Source organism: Nycticebus coucang, chromosome 6, assembly GCF_027406575.1.
Source record: "Nycticebus coucang isolate mNycCou1 chromosome 6, mNycCou1.pri, whole genome shotgun sequence".
NCBI classification, from domain to species: domain Eukaryota; kingdom Metazoa; phylum Chordata; class Mammalia; order Primates; family Lorisidae; genus Nycticebus; species Nycticebus coucang.
Window position 1 is genome coordinate 67958967 of NC_069785.1, and position 15671 is coordinate 67974637.

At 50.9% G+C, this 15671-nt stretch overlaps 1 protein-coding gene across 5 annotated transcripts in view; it reads right to left on the reverse strand.

Annotated features, from left to right (window-relative positions):
• IGDCC4 (immunoglobulin superfamily DCC subclass member 4) overlaps positions 1-15671 on the reverse strand; it is a 46531-nt gene that overhangs the window by 4812 nt on the left and 26048 nt on the right. For 2 of the 5 annotated variants that reach the window (XM_053595397.1, XM_053595401.1), the window contains exons 5-18: positions 14969-15109; positions 13784-13813; positions 11259-11414; positions 10300-10713; positions 9602-9766; positions 8926-9063; positions 7940-8110; positions 5882-6118; positions 5630-5731; positions 3538-3721; positions 2596-2726; positions 2095-2265; positions 1712-1849; positions 265-370 (exon numbers count right to left, since the gene is read on the reverse strand). In XM_053595397.1, coding sequence (XP_053451372.1) covers positions 265-370; positions 1712-1849; positions 2095-2265; positions 2596-2726; positions 3538-3721; positions 5630-5731; positions 5882-6118; positions 7940-8110; positions 8926-9063; positions 9602-9766; positions 10300-10713; positions 11259-11414; positions 13784-13813; positions 14969-15109 — 2284 coding nt within the window. The remainder of the gene's footprint in view (positions 1-264; positions 371-1711; positions 1850-2094; positions 2266-2595; positions 2727-3537; positions 3722-5629; positions 5732-5881; positions 6119-7939; positions 8111-8925; positions 9064-9601; positions 9767-10299; positions 10714-11258; positions 11415-13783; positions 13814-14968; positions 15110-15671) is intronic. The other 3 variants (XM_053595398.1, XM_053595400.1, XM_053595399.1) reach the window with 3 other exon arrangements.

Consider the following 15671-nt stretch of genomic DNA (forward strand, 5'->3'; position numbering starts at 1 on the left):
ATTGTTCAAAACAGCCTCTTTCCTTGGCTCCAGGCATCTGAAGATTTCCGGCCCCTCTTCCAAGATACTGGCAGCTACTGAGGAAGTGAGAGAAGGCAGCTCTGCCTGGCCTTGCTGAGGGGACAGGCTGGGGCTCCCCTAAATCCACTCCCGATTCTCAGGAGGTCATCACCAGATTCCGTTGTCTGCTTTCCCTGTTTGCCCATTCTGCAGCCCTTCCTGGAAATTTCCCCTTTCCAAGGCCAGACTGGCTCCCCTGCCCACCTGTGGGAGCTGCGGCGCAGGCCAGCGCACATGCAAGCCAGGAGGCAGAGAAGACCGAGGCAGACACCCACGATGATGCCCGTGACTGAGTGCATGTCCAAGGAGTCTGAGGGAGAGAGGGGACAGAGCAGGTCAGGGACAGAGAAAGGGCACAGGCGCCCTAAATCAGCTTCGTTAGGTGCCCACTGGCCTGAGTCTCATCTTTAGACATTTATAATCTTCTGACACAAGGAGAGGTGGGCCCTGTGACCTCACAGGGACTACCACTACCTCTCCCTCTAACTGTTCTCCCTGCAACACATCTAGAAGTCATAGTGTCTCCTCATCAAAATGGCTTTTCAGTAAACACACCTCTTGTCTGCCTGCCATGGCTTGTTTCAGGGTGTGTAACACGTGCAGCTGCATGGGCCTGTGCTGGAAGGGTCCTGTGCTGGGACTAATGCTCTGCTGTCACCATCTTGGGCTTATGTGATCCTCCTGCCTCAGCCTCCCAAGTACCTAGGAGGTGTGTACCACCACCACTGCATGCAGCTAATTTTTCCTTTTTTTTTTTCTGGTTGAATCTCACTCAGTTGCCCAGGCTAGGGTGCCTAGCATCAGCCTAGCTCACAGCAACCTCAAATGCCTGGATTCAAACGATCCTCCCGCCTCAGCTTTCCAAGCAGCTGAGACTATAGGCACCTACCAGGTAGACTAAAGGCATCTACCTTTTTAGTAGAGATGGGGTCTCGCTCTTGCTCAGGTTAATCTCCAACTCCAACTCAGCTCCAACTGAGCTCAAGGAATCCTACCACTTTAGCCCCCTAAAGTCCTAGGATTACACCACACCCTGCCTCAGCTAATTTTACTTACTTTTTGGTAGAGACAGAGTCTTACTATGTTATCTGGGCTGTTCTTGAACTGGGCTCAAGGGATCCTCCTATCAGCCTCCTAAATTGGTAGGATTATATGCATGAGCTCTTACCCATTTTTTAAATAAGGAGCCTTGCATTTTTCATTTTGCACTGGACTCTGCAAATTATATAGCTCAGGCTGCTACCCATCTCTACCCCATAAAGCTCATTACCTCACCAAGCCACTCTGCCCATCAAAGGAATCTCCCAAAGAGATTGATCTCTAAGCCAAGCCAGTCTACCATGAATCTGACCTCTCAGCCAAGTCACTACTAAACCACACCTATTTTGCCTTCACATTTACCCTAACCTCACCAAACCAGGAGGGCAGTTATGCAAAACAAATGAAAGTGTTAGAGGCAGGAAGAGGCTTAGAAGTCAAGTCCAGGGGTGGCGCCTGTGGCTTAAAGGAGTAGGGTGCTGGCCCCATATGCCAGAGGTGGAGGGTTCAAACCCAGCCTTGGCCAAAAAAAAAAGAAGTCAAGCCCAGGGGTCTCTAGGAACCCAGGACTGCCCCAGGTGGACCCCACCTGGGGTCCTCCCCATTCTCATACCTGAGAGCTTCTCCTGAAGAGTGATCACATCCTGCAGGTGAGAGAAGGGTCCAGGCCCCACCTCTGTGCGTGCCCCCATCTTGAAGAAGTACCTCGTGTCACTCTCCAGGCCGTGAACCTCAGCACTGAAGATGTTTCCTGGGGGAGAGGGAAGCAGGGACAGCAGGGACGGTGGATAGGGTGGGGAGGTGCTGCAGGGATAGGGTGGCAGAACTGGGGAAGTCTGCTCCTCTCACTCAGGCAGTGGCTTCTGCCTGCTCCTCCCAGAAGCCCCTGGAACAAACCTCAGTACCACTCTCAATGCCAACCCAGCCACTGGAGAGGCTGGAGTTGGGAAAGGCTGGAAAGTATTTGCTCAAATGCCCTGCGGCAGGAGCCCTCACCCTCTGTAGTGAGCAGGGTCCACTGGTGCTCGGGCTGGGTGTGGTTGTTGCTGTAGAGGATCAGATACTCCACTATCTCGCCATTGGGCTCTGTGGGGGGGCACCAGTGCAGCCGAACAGTGGACGGTGTCAAGGGGCTCAGGCGCAGGTCAGATGGGGGTGTGGAGGGTCCTGGGGTGCAAGGGAGGAGATGAAGAGGCACAAGGTCACCGAGACCCTCAGGTCTGAGGGCAGCTGGGACACAGGGTAAGGGCCTGGCCTCCCTTTTTCTTTCTTCCCTGGAACAAACCACAAAGTAAAAATAAGGTCTGGTCTCTAGTTGGGGAATTTCTGGAAAACAGTGGGGAGGGGGTTACCACCATTCCTTCCCTCCCAGAAACCTGTACTCAGTTCTGCCCGAATCTTAGGGCTCTGAGGGATGTTTCAGAAAAGAGAGCTGCTAGAGTAAGAAAGAGTAAGATGAAAGATAGGTGGAAGGTGAGGGTGACAGGGGCCACTCACGGTCAGGCAGGGTAGAGCGCTCCACCACAGAGCCGAAAGGCCCGTCCACATCCACGCCGTGGGACTGCACAGCAAACTCGTATTTGGTGAATGGCTTCAGCCCGCCAATGAGGATGTCTTCCCCTGAACTACTGAGGCAAGAAACATAACTAGTGCTCTCAGGCACACTCTCCCAGCAGGGCAGACTCCTCTAAATCTACTCCCCAGTCCTCAGCCCCTATCCTGGGAAGGGAAGCTACTCCCTGGCCAGGGGGTCATTAATGTCACCCAGGGGACCTACAGAGAGATGTAGATGTATGTTGCTCCATGTCCAATCTCCAAGTCAGGCCCCCTCCTCTAGGAAGCCTCCCTGGATTAATCCAAGTTATTCTCCACCCAAGGAACCATCTCTGATGCATCTTTTCCTGGGCTTAATTTTGCCTTAGCAGCAGCTGTATACATCAGTTCCCTTCAATGTGATGTTTCCTCTGCCGAATCAGCAGCTCCTCCGGCTCAGTCTCCCACTGTCTGGGGACAGTGGCAGAGCTCTCTTTCCCATCGGATCGGGAGCCCTCTGAGGTTGGAGAAACAGGTCTCTCCTGCGTCCCATTCCCCAAAGGCTTAGCACAGGGCTGTGTCCTGAGGGTATGGGCTCTGCTTTTTTACCTGCTACCATCAGGTAAGGAGGTGGATCCTATGCAGGCCCTCAGTGTGCTCCCAGTGTAACAGTGAGCCATGAAATGTTCCCAAACCCAGGGTCACTCTCATCAGCACCTGCTGCCTTCCCCCTTCCCCACCTGCTCTTTCTCCCTTCTTTTTTTTCTTTCTTTTTTTTTTTTGCAGTTTTGGCCGGGGCTGGGTTTGAAGCCACCACCTCCGGCATATGGGGCCAGCGCCCTACTCCTTGAGCCACAGGGGCAACCCTCTTTCTCCCTTCTTTACACCTTTAGTCCTCTTCCCCACCTGGTGTAGTAGGTGACCAGGGAGGCATTCCTGAGCCCCCAGGGACTGAAGCGCACAGTGTAGTTGACAATCTTGACTGTGGTGAAGTCTGGCTTTTTCCACCGAAGCCAGATGGACGTGGAGCTGTTTGATTCTGCATGGACATGGGCTGGGGGCAAGGGTGGTCCCCTCGGGATGGGCAGGTCTAGGAGGTGAAAATTAGAGTGTGGGAAAGGGAGGGAGGACACTCATCCCTAGATACGGACAGCAGTTTACAGTTCCCAAGGTTCTTTCTCTGACCATCTCTTTTTTTTTTTTTTTTCTGACTATCTCTTTTGATCCTGTGAGTTGGGTGGCATCATTCCCACTTCACAGATAAGGAAACTGAACCTCCAAGAATTTAGGTGATTTTTGCCAAGGTCATACATATAGCAAACTGTGGCACTCTAGTATGTAAGATGTAACAGACAGGGAAATAGCAAGTTGCGGCAATTAAGAACACAGACTCTGGACTCCGGAACCAGACGGCTTTGGTTCAAATTCTAGCTCTGCCATCTACTAGCTGTGTGACCCTGGAGAGGTTTCTTAACCCCTCTGTTCCTGCATTCCCTATTCTGTAAGTGGACCTTATGATAATACCTACCTCATGGGGTTATGAAGATTAAGTTAGTTAATATTTGTAAAGTGCACAGGAAAGTGTCTGGAATATAGTGAATACTATATGATGATGTGTTTATTATATAAACATAAAATAAAATAAAATAAACTCCATGAGAGTAGGTACCTTATTTGTGTTGTCCAGCACTAAATTCCCAGAATAGAGCTAGCACATAGTAGATACCCAGTAAAATATTTGCTGAATGAATAAATGAACAAACTGGAATTAGAACTCAGGTTTCATGGCTTCTGGTTGAGTGCTCTTTCCACATGGTTGAAAAGTAGCCCGGAAAGCATCATGACAGGCAACTGAGGTGCCCAACACAGGGCCCAAGGCAGTGGAAAGACTTTTGTCTGGGAGCCAGGTATTGTGGCTCTAGTATAGGCTCTGGGTAACTTTGGACAAGTCCCTTTACCTCTCTGAGCTGCAGTTTCCCAACAGGCCACATAGAGATATTTTCCCTGTCTAGAGTTGAGGGATAACCTCATAGCGTGACATAGAGAGGTGTTTTAAAAATTGTTTTAAAGGCCAGGTGCACTGGCTTACACCTGTAATCCTAGCACTCTGGGAGGCCAAAGCAGGTGGATCACTTGAGCTCAGAAGTTTAAAACCAGCCTGAGCAAGAGTGAGATCCTGTCTCTACTCAAAACAGAAAAACTGGCCGGACACAGTGGCTCATGCCTGTAATCCCAGTACTTGGGAGGCCAAGGCAGATGGGTTGCCTGAGCTCACAGGTTAGAGATCAGCCCAAGCCAGAGCAAGACCTCATCTATAAAAACAGCTGGGTGTTGTGATGGGCACCTATAGTCCAAGCTACCTGGAAGGCTGAGGCAGGAGAATCACTTAAGCCCAGGACTTTGAGGTTGCTGTGAGCTGTGATGCCACTGCACTCTACCAAGGGTGAGTGAGACTCTGTCTCGAAAAAAATATTAAAATGATAAATGAATAAATAAAAAATAGAAAAACTAGCTGGGTGTAGTGGTGCATGCCTGTAGTTCCAGCTACCCGAGAGTCTGAGGCAAGACTTAGATTGCTCAAGTCCAAGAGTTTGAGGTTGCTGTGAGCTACGACGCCACGGCACTGCACCCAGGGTAAAAGAGTAAGATTCTGTCTCAAAAAAAAAAAAAGAAAAAAGAAAAGAAAAATTGTCTTAAGTCCAAACTTTGGGGTTAGGAGTTATAATTAGCCATCAGGTTTCTCTCTGTTCAGATTTCCTAAATTAGCACTGTTCATGAATGATGCAAATAGGTATTGGGCCTAAAAGTGTACAAACCAGAGCTTCTCTCTATGATACAAGCCGTCTGGAGCTAGAAGCAGACTCCTGACCCTTGGAGAATAGGTTTGGGGGTAAGCCGAGGCTACTAGGCTTCCTGCCCACCTGCCCAGAGAAAAGGGAAAGGAAGCAGCGCCTGGAGCCTAACTGAGCCCTCCACCTTCTTCCCCAGTCACCCTCACCTGGCACGGACGCCTTCTCTGTCTTGCCCTTCCACACTGCTGCGTAGCCATCCTCATGTTTGTTGAATGCTACAAGCTTCACCTCGTACAGTCGGCCAGGGACTGGAGAGGGTTACAAGGCTCAATGGTTACAGGGCCCTCTGGGGTTACTCTCTCATCACAAAGAGCATTCCACCTCTCACTCCAGTGCACAGCTTGCCTGGTGCCCACTGAAGCTACGTCTGTCTTTCTCCCTTCCCCAGCCCTCCTCACCTAGCTGGGTCAGCTCATACTGCTTCACTTTCTTCTTGAGCCGGATGGGGCCCGCATCCCAAGCCTGGTCTCCACGGCCCCCTGGGGGGCGATCACTGTTGGCCTCCTCCTCAGCCCCCACCTCCCGCCAGTAGAGTTTGTAGCCAGAGATCTGGGCAGGGTGAGGAGGCGGCTGCCATGACACAACCAGAGACTCCATCCTTGCCTGCACCTTCAGCTCTGTGGGGGCAAAAGGGACTGGGGGCAGAGGAGCAGGATGGGTAAAGAAGGAAGAGAATGGGGAATGAGGAGAAGGAGGCCAGGGAGGGGCACAGGGAAGAGACAGGAAGATGGCATTCCGTAAGGGCCTCGCCAGCATTCTCTCAATGCATCACCACTCAGCCATCACCACCTTAAGCACTGGACCTGGGCTTCGAACTCACTAATCTGTAATCACAGACTATGGAGAATACAGAGGCATCTCCTGGGCATCTGCAAAAGGGTCAGCAAAGGAGCACCTCTGGGCTGGGCTCACAGTACCTTGGCCTCTACAAATATCCTGAAGGAACAAAAGCAGGCAGGAGGCTGCTGAGGGCTTTCTGTGCATCAGATATGGTTCCAAGCACTTTGCACATGTGTTATAACTTTATTCTCACAACCCTCTAAAATGGTGAAAATACGTATTGCTACTATTATCATTTTACAGATAAGAAAACTGAGGCTCAGAGAAGTAATTTGCCCATTGTCGCACAGATAGTACGCGTGCCAGGTTTTCTCGCATTTATCACTCTGATTGTTTACTATTGAGTCTCTCAACAAAAGCAACAATCATAATCATTGAAACAGCTACTATTGCTGGGCTCCCTGGCTCACTCCTGTAATCCTAGCACTCTGGGAGGCTGAGACAGGTGGATCCCTGAGTTCAAGAGTTCAAGACCAGCCTAAGCAAGAGCAAGACCCTGTCTCTCCTAAAAAAAAAAAGACAGAGAGAGAGAGAGAGAGAGAAACTAGCCTGGCATTGTGGTGGGTGTTTGTAGTCTCAGCTACTCAGGAGGCAGAGGCAAGAGGATTGCCTAAGCCCAAGAAATTGAGGTTGCTGTGAGCTGTGACACTATGACACTCTACCCAGGGTGACAGAGTGAGACTCTGCCTCAAAAAAAAAAAAAAAAAAAAAAAAGGACGGGCATTGTGGCTCACGCCTGTAGTCCTAGAGCTATGGGAGGCCAAGGAGGGTGGATTACCTGAGCTCAGAGGTTCAAGACCAGCATGAGCCGCAGTGAGCCAGAGTGAGACCCCATGTCTACCAAAAAAAGCCAGGCGTTGTGGCGGGCGCCTGTAGTCCCAGCTACTTGGGAGGCAAAGGGCAAGAGAATCGCTAAAGGAAGAAAAGATAAAAAAAAACTTCAAACTAAGATGAGTGAAAACCAGTTGAAATTGAAAGCAAAATTATTATTATTATTTTTGAGACAGAGCCTCAAGCTGTTGCCCTGGGTAGAGTGCCATGGCATCACAGCTCACAGCAACCTCCAACTCCTGGGCTTAAGCGATTCTCCTGCCTCCAGCTCCCAAGTAGCTGGGACTACAGGCGCCCGCCACACCCAGCTATTTTTTTGTTGCAGCCGTCATTGTTGTTTGGCGGGCCCCGGCTGGATTTGAACCCTTCGGCTCAGGTGCATGTGGCTGGTGCCTTAGCCGCTTGAGCCACAGGCGCCGAGCCTTGAAAGCAAAATTTAAAAAATAAAAAAGAAAAAAAAAGAAGAAAAGAAAAGGAGAGAAATAGCTACTATTTAAAGAGTTCTTACAATGTACTAAGCACTTTATTTACAATACATTGTAATCCTCACACCACCCTTCTGGTAGTTAATGAAGTCTCAGATTTGTGAATGGTTTGTCCAAGGTCACACAGCGAATAAAAGGGACACTAGAGCCCTCCCAGCCCCTCACCCCTACTCCTGGGCCTCCCTTACCTATCAAGCTGGGGAGCCATGGGAGGGGTTGGTAGGGCACTGGGTTCCCAGGGCACATATACCCCACACAGTCACACACATATTGCTCTGCCTGTCTCCTCTGACCCCGTACCGTGGCTCTGGTTGTGCACACTGGGTGTCCTGTGCTGCATCCACTGGGAGGGGGCCCCGAAGCCTGCCCCTGTGCCAGCCGAAATCCGCACTCGATACACTTTGTTTGGCTGAAGCAAGTTCAGCGTAAGCTGTGTCTCATTCCCTGGCACCTCAGTGGAGAAAATCTGATCTGCAGGAACAGCAAATATGGGCTGTTGGGTGATCACCTGAGAATCACAGATCCTAAAAGCCCCTACATCAACTCTTCCACTTCAGATCCTGGCTCCTCAGTGTTCATTGCAGCCTAAGGCCCTCAGTGCCTGGGCAGACTCCATGGCTCCAGGGTTGATGCCTGAGCCTCCAACCCTGGCTGATACAGGGCATCTGCCTAGGCTCAGTGCAGGAAGAATTCTGGCATGAGCTGACCCCTCCTCACCAACTGTCAATGACCAAAGAGGCTAGCCATGAAGGCCAACAAGCACCATCTGGCTTCCAGAGCCCCGATGACCACCCCATACCTACTTTCTCACATTTCCGTCTCTTGTCACCCCCACCCCAGCCCCTACTCTCATGTCCCTAACTCTTTATTCCTTTTATGACCCCTCCCCAGGATTACCTACTTCTGCCCTAACAGACCCTCCCCAATGCCCTCTGCTCCCCATCCCCATAAGCATATCTTCTGCCTCCCCTTCCCTCCTCTGCTTTGTGAGCTGGAAGGGACTCCAGAGTTACCTAGGCTACCTGCCTTGTTTCCCAGAAAAGGAAATTGAGGTAGGGATTCAATAGAAGAGGTTGAGCCAGGAGCCAGGCCTCTGTCTGCTTCTCACTAGCCCTCTATCTTTCCTTTTCACTCCTGCTCATTCTGCTCCCAGCCTGCACTCACCATTCCTCACCCCACCACTCAACTTAATTTCCTGACGCCCCACTCCGCTCAGGTCTCAGTGGCTCTGACCACACCTTCACACTGACCATTGCCAACCATGCCTGCATCCTGCCCCCACTCACCTTCCTTTCCCAAACTGTATTCTATCTTGTACTTCACCACCTGCCCATTGCTCAGGCTGGGGGGCAGGGGCAGCCACGCCACCCTGATGTCCAAGGGGTTGGGGCTGGACAGGGAGAGCTGGGGCGCTGCACTGGGGACTGAGACAGAAGAACATCAGCATGAGTTCTGCTCCACCGACGTGGAAGGTGAGGCTCAGGAGCGGTCAAAGACTTGCCCAGGTCACAGAGCAAGTCAGAAGTAGGTCAGAACCAGGATCTGAGGGAGGAAAGGGAGCCTCTCAGGGGAGCTCCAAGATGGAGGATGAGGGAACATCCGTCCCACCCTGAAGCTAGAAAAAGTTGGGGGGCCATAATCTTCCACATTCAGTGAGTTAGGGTGACTGGCCCCTATCACAATGGATAATACCTGGGTGCCAAGGAGAACTACATGATACAGGGAATCACAAGACCTGGGCTCAAATCCCAGCTGTACTACTGACCTTGGGCAAGTCACTCTCATTTTCTGGGCCTCAGTTTCCCCAACTTTAAACTGGGAGAAGAACCCCACTCAGGCTTTTATGGGGCACAAAGATGACATGAAGCAGTAAGGCTGCCTTTATATTGGTAAATAATTCCCTATCATCCCCAGAGAATTCTCTGGGTCCTAAGCTGCCCACTGCAGGTTCAGAGACCCTACCATCATCGAGCGTGTGGACCAGTGCTGGGGTGGAGGTACGGCTGGCCCCCAGCTGGGAGTAGGCCACCACGTAGAACTCATAATCCGTGTTGGGCTCCAGGTCCCGAACCTGCAGCTCGGTGGTGTCATTGTTCACTGCAAACTGGTATTCCACATTGTCCATGCCTGGAGCGGTGACACAGGGACAAGGAGATTGTCAGAAGGCCAATGCCAGCACTGGCTGGTTAGTCTGTCTAGGAATCTTTCATACTGATCCAGTCTCCGAAATAGTCCATTTAAAGCTAAATCATCCCTGATAAGCCGAGCTGCAGAGTATAAATTCCCTCAGCTTCTCATCTCACTGTATTAATTCCTCCGCTGGTTAGGAGAATCTTTCCAATATCTAATTGAAATGACTCCTGCTGCGGTTAGTTAACTCTGGTTGGGAGGTGGCTCCAGGACCACCAAGGCATTTTCCATGGAAGAAGCATCCTTCCCCTTCTCTCCATAATGAGGGGAAGCAGTGTTGCAGGGATTCTAGCACCAAGCTGAAGACCGCTGCCTAATCCATACCTACGTGGGTCTGTCCTGCGGGCTCCTACCCCATTTCATCCCCAGTGGTAGCCTCAGGCAACCCTCCAGTTGCCCAGCCAGTCCTCCTCCCCACTGTGCCCTGCTGCGACCTATGGTGGGGCATCTCAGGCCTAGGGCGGATGTACCTCGTGCCTTCTGATAGTGGAGGGAGAAGCCGATGATCTGCTCACTGTGCAGGTCGGGCCGCTGCCAGGCCACCAACACAGAGGAGCTGCTCAGTGGCCTGGCTGTGACCCGCGTGGGGGCGCTGGGCAGCCCCTCGCGCACCACTACCGCCAGCGGCGCGGCGGCACACGCTGTTCCCGCGCTGTTCTCGGCCACGCACTGGTAGTAGCCGGCGTCCTGCAGGCCGATCTGCGTGATGACCAGGCTGCCACCACCACCCTGGACCTTGACACGCCCGTTGGGACGCAGAGGCGCCCCGTCGTGCAGCCAGCGCAGCGCGGGCCGCGGCTCCCCAGACGCGCGGCACACGAAACGCGCGGTGCTTGCGCGCGTCCGCGACAGCGCCTCTGGCGCCTGCGAGATGGCAGGAGCCGCTAGGGGCAGGAGGGACGACAATGACCGCAGACTCCAGCCACTAGCGGCTCCGCCCTTTCCCTCATTTACCCATCTCCTTCTCCCCTACTCGCCAATGTCTCCACACTTAACAGGCTCACCCCTCTCCATTATCCCAGCCCTGAGCAACTTGGTCCCCCAGTTTTCTTGGAACCACCCAGATCACTCCACTATCACCCCCAGAACCTCAGTCCTACCCCTCTCAGTTAACTAGGTCCCACCCCCTCCCCACCGCCCAGTCACCCAAGCCAGGCCCAAATCACTCCTTTCCTCCTATCTCTAACTCAACTGCCCCCTACTCCATCCTCCAATTACTTCGCCCATTCTCCATCTCCCATCCCCGCTTCCTACCAGTCCTTCCAGGAGCTCCTCCCTAGCCGTCCCCCTTGTCCATCCTTCAGCCTCAGTCCCTCTAACACACTCACTTGCCCACCTCCCGCTATACGGTTCTTCCCCCAGCCCCCGCGGACCCGCTCCGATCTAGTCTGCCCCACACCTGCTCCCTGCAGCCTTCACCCCGCCTCACCCAGCACACGGAGCTCGGCCGCCGCGGTGGCGAAGTCGCGCGTGCGAGGCTTGTTGGCGCGGCAGACGTAAACGCCGGAGTGCCGGGGCTGCGCGCTGTCGATGAGCAGGTTGGTGCGGCCCAGCATGATGACATCCGTGGAGATGGGCTTCCCGTCTAGGGAGGAGAGCGAGATGTGCTGGAGGGGACGCTGGCCCTGGGCCTCCATTCACTCTCCGAATTTCGGAGCCCTCTCCACCCGAGTAAAGTGGACCCAACAGTCCCTTGTTGGAATCCTCCTCTTGCTAGCTGGGTGATATCCTGAGCCCTACCCTCTTGTCTGTGAGGGGAGGAGGTCCCTATAGAAAGGGCTTCTGCGAGGTGGAAAGAACAGGGTCTGAGAAGCCCCAGCACAGTGCAGGCATGGAACAGGTGCTCAGCACACTAGTCAGTTATTACTCTTAGCATTATTATTAAATTCATTTCTCTCAATTAAGACACACTCAATCACCTATGGTCTCAGCCCAGTACTGTAATGAGGATAGGGCTGGTAAGGTCTGACCAAAACAAAGGTTAGAATATGCATAGAGACTTTATTGATGTGAAATAAAAACCATTGTAAAAGCCTTTGCCTATGGAGATGAACAGAAAATTCAAAGAAGAAATGCAGATGGCTTAGAAACACACACACACACACACACGAATGTTCCAACTTTATGTAATCAAAGAAATGCACTGCAAAACACAGATGTTAATTTTCACTCAGAAAATGTGGAACATTTTAAAAAACAGTAAATTGTAATGCTGGAGAAAGGGCCACGAAAGAGCTCTCTCTAGACCTTGAAGCCAAGGATTCCAGTTAAGGGACAATGTCCTGGAGATGTGATCAGAATTATAGACTAGTGTTTGTGAACAGGGCAGATCGCTGCAGTATAAACTGTAATAGTGGACGACTGGAAAGGACTTTACTGGTAAATTACATTTAGTACATTATTAGTCATTAAAATCCTTTAGAAAAAGTTTTTAAGATGTAAGAATGTTTATGACATACTGTTGAATGAAAATAGGACATGGAACTACAAATACAGCATGCTTTTTGTATTTTGGGGGAAAATGTACATATGCATAGAAAAATTCCTGAAAGATAATATACTCACATGTTTTCTTTTCTTTTCTTTTTATTGAGACAGAGTCTCACTATGTTGCCCTTGGTAGAGTGCCATGGGGTCACAGCTCACATTAACCTCAAACTCTTGGGCTTAAACGATTCTCTCTCTCTCTCTCTCTTTTTTTTTTTTTTAGACAAGAGTGTTAAGCTGTTGTCTTGGGTAGAGTGCCATGTCGTCACAGCTCACAGTAACCTCAAACACTTGGGCTTAGGCAATTCTCTTGCCTAAGGTGCCCACTACAACGCCCAGTTATTTTTTTTTTTTTGGTTGTAGTTGTCATTGTTGTTTGGCAGGCCCGGGCTGGATTCGAACCCGTCAGCTCCTGTGTATGTGGCTGGTGCCCTAGCCGCTGAGCTACAAGCCCTGAGCCTTAAGCGATTCTCTTGCCTCAGCCTCCCAAGTACCTGGGACTACAGGCACCTGCCACAACACCCAGCTATTTTGTTTGTTGCAGTTGTTTAGCTGGCCCGGGCAGAGTTCCATCCTCAGCGTATGTGGCTGGCACCATAACCACTGTGCTACAGCTGCCGAGCCAATATACTCATATGTTAACAGTTTTTATATCTGAGTGATAGCATGTTTTCTACTTTTTTTTTTCCCCTAGCTTTCTAGAATGAAAATATACTACATTTGCAGTCAGAAAACAAAACAAACCCCAGAAAATCCATGCCCTTTCCCTGTCTTAGTGGAGTAAATTCCCAGAAAGACAGCAATGTCTGGCTGAATGAAGTTCCTACCCAGCCCTTCTCTTTCTAGGTTTCAGGATCCTCTGAGACCTCAATACTCAAGTCCTTATACAGGAGACCTTGTCAGTATGTAGAGGCTTAGGGCAGGGCCCCATATTCTGCATTTCTAATTAGCTAGGTGGTAGATCCAAAGACCACCTTGCAAGGTCATTAACAAGGACCTAGGGCACTTGTTAAGCATTAAGATTCCTAGATCCTGACTCTCCAGGGGTGAAGGGAGGGAGTCTGCAGTTTTAACAATCTTTCTGAGTGATGCTAATACACGACTAGGAATTGAGAAATATTGGTATGAGAACTTCTGGACGATATCACAAGCTTATCCTGATAGTATGAGGGTCTTGTGGGCTCTAGGATCCCCCTAACTAGTCAAGTGTCATAAGTCTAATAAGGAGGTCTAATAAGTGTCATAAGTCTAATAGATCAGAGAGATGTGAAGATACCCTCACTGTTCTATTTCATTAGATCAATAGTGGGTACATAATTGTTCAATTTGTTATTTTTTTTGAAACTCTACGTGTGCATATTCATTATATGCCCTTTTGAGTGTGAGATATAAATAAAAAGGAGGAGTTATAGAGCAATAGAATGAATCAGGGAAGGAGGGGTAAAGAGAATTGGATGTAAGACTTACTTGTGCCATCAATTTGAGACAAGTCACTTCCTATCAATAAATAGAGACAAAAATAACACTTGCTTTCTTTCTTTCTCGGGAAACTGTACCAGAAAGAGAACAGGTTCTATAGCTTGGGTCCCAGCTCTCCACCTGCCTCTCTGAGCCTCAGATTCCTCATCTGCCCAGTGGAAAGAATAGCTGTGGTCCCTCCTCTCCTCAAAGGGCTCTTGGAGGCTCTGACAGGAGACGGGGTGTGAAGTGCTCAGGAGACTGCAGCATGACATTTGGCCCAGCACTCTCATTATCCTGATAGCATCTCCAGTAACTTAGTGCCACTTGGCACTTCTCACCTTGCAGGCTGATACTGCCAAACCTCTCTTCATGGGTGGGTGTTTTCTCTCCCTCACCCCATTATGAGTTCAGAGGGATGGATCCTTGCCTCTCTTATCTCCGTTATTTTATTTTTTCTTTTTCCCCTCTTGCATTTGTTTGTTTTTTAGAGACAGGATCTAGCTCTGTTGCCCAGGCTGGAGTGTAGTGGCTGGATCATAGCTTACCGCCACCCTGAACTCCTAGGCACAAGGGAATCTCCTGCCTTAGCTTCCCAAGTAGCTGGGACTATAGGCACAAGCAGCTATGCCCAGCTAATTTTCATTTTTTTATAGAAATGCGGTCTCACTATGTTGCCCATGGTGCTCTTGAATTCCTGGGCTCAAATGATCCTCCTACCTCAGCCTCCATAATAATTAGGATTACAGGCGTGAGACACCCCACCCAGCTCATCAGTGTATTTATGTTTGCTGTCTCCAGCAGGCAGCAGCACACGGGGGTGGGCCGAGGGATGACTTTGTGGTTACACAGACCAGCAGTGGGATCCTGGTTCCACCTGACCTGCTGGCTGTGTGGCACCTCCCATGTCTCAAACACTCACCTACAATATTGTTATAAGGAACAGAAATAAGTAGACAACCCAGCCCTGTGGCTGCCCTCAGTAGGGTTGTAATCACAATTTTGTGAGTGGCAGACCCAAAGTGCTTTATAAAGGAAACACACTACACTGATTGATGAAGTTTGTCCCAGCTCCCCGTGTAGCCTCCGACCTTGTTGCCCACACCTAGTCCTGAAAAAGGCTCTGCCACACCATGTGAGATGCCACACCCCTCCCTTCCCACACCCTCCTCCTGCCCCTTCCTCTTCACTCACCCTGTCGGACCCAGGACACTAAAGGAGTGGGGTCAGCTGAGGCCACACATTCCATCACCACGCTCTGGCCTGACACCACGGTGGTGTTCTCTGGGGCTGCCACGATGACCACGTCTTGTCCTCTGGTGGATGCCAGGGACCCTGGAAAGAAGACAGGCCAGCAGACAATGCCTCACCTGGTGTCCCGGTAACCTGGCGAGGTGGGTGCAGCAGGCAGCAGCAGTGACCCCACCTGACAGATGGGGAAAGTAGCCACAGACTTCAGCAGAGCTGGAAGCAGACCTTGGAGCTCTTTCTCTTGGAGTCAGGAGAACGGTGTAGCCTCTTAGCACCAGAGAAATGACTGGACAGACCCATACCTACCCGCTTCTTCCCTCCCAAGTATAACCCATTCTCTGGGTAGAGGACTGGACTTGGGAGTCAACAGTATAGTTTCTAGTTCCAGCACTGCCATTAACGCACCGTGTGACCTTAGGCAAAGCCTTTCCCTGGTGGGCCTCCGAGTCCCCGTGTGGAAAGGGCAGGGTAGGCTTGAGTTTCTGCCCGTGTTGGCAGCTCCCTGATGCCCTTGCTAAGTTCTTAGCATGACCCTGGCCTCCAGGGCAGAATGGTGAATACTTAGTTTGTCCAGCAGGTGGAGGCAGAGACCCCAAGCTTAGGAGTGAGAGGGACCCAGACTGGGAGCAAGCAGCCCACCATCTTA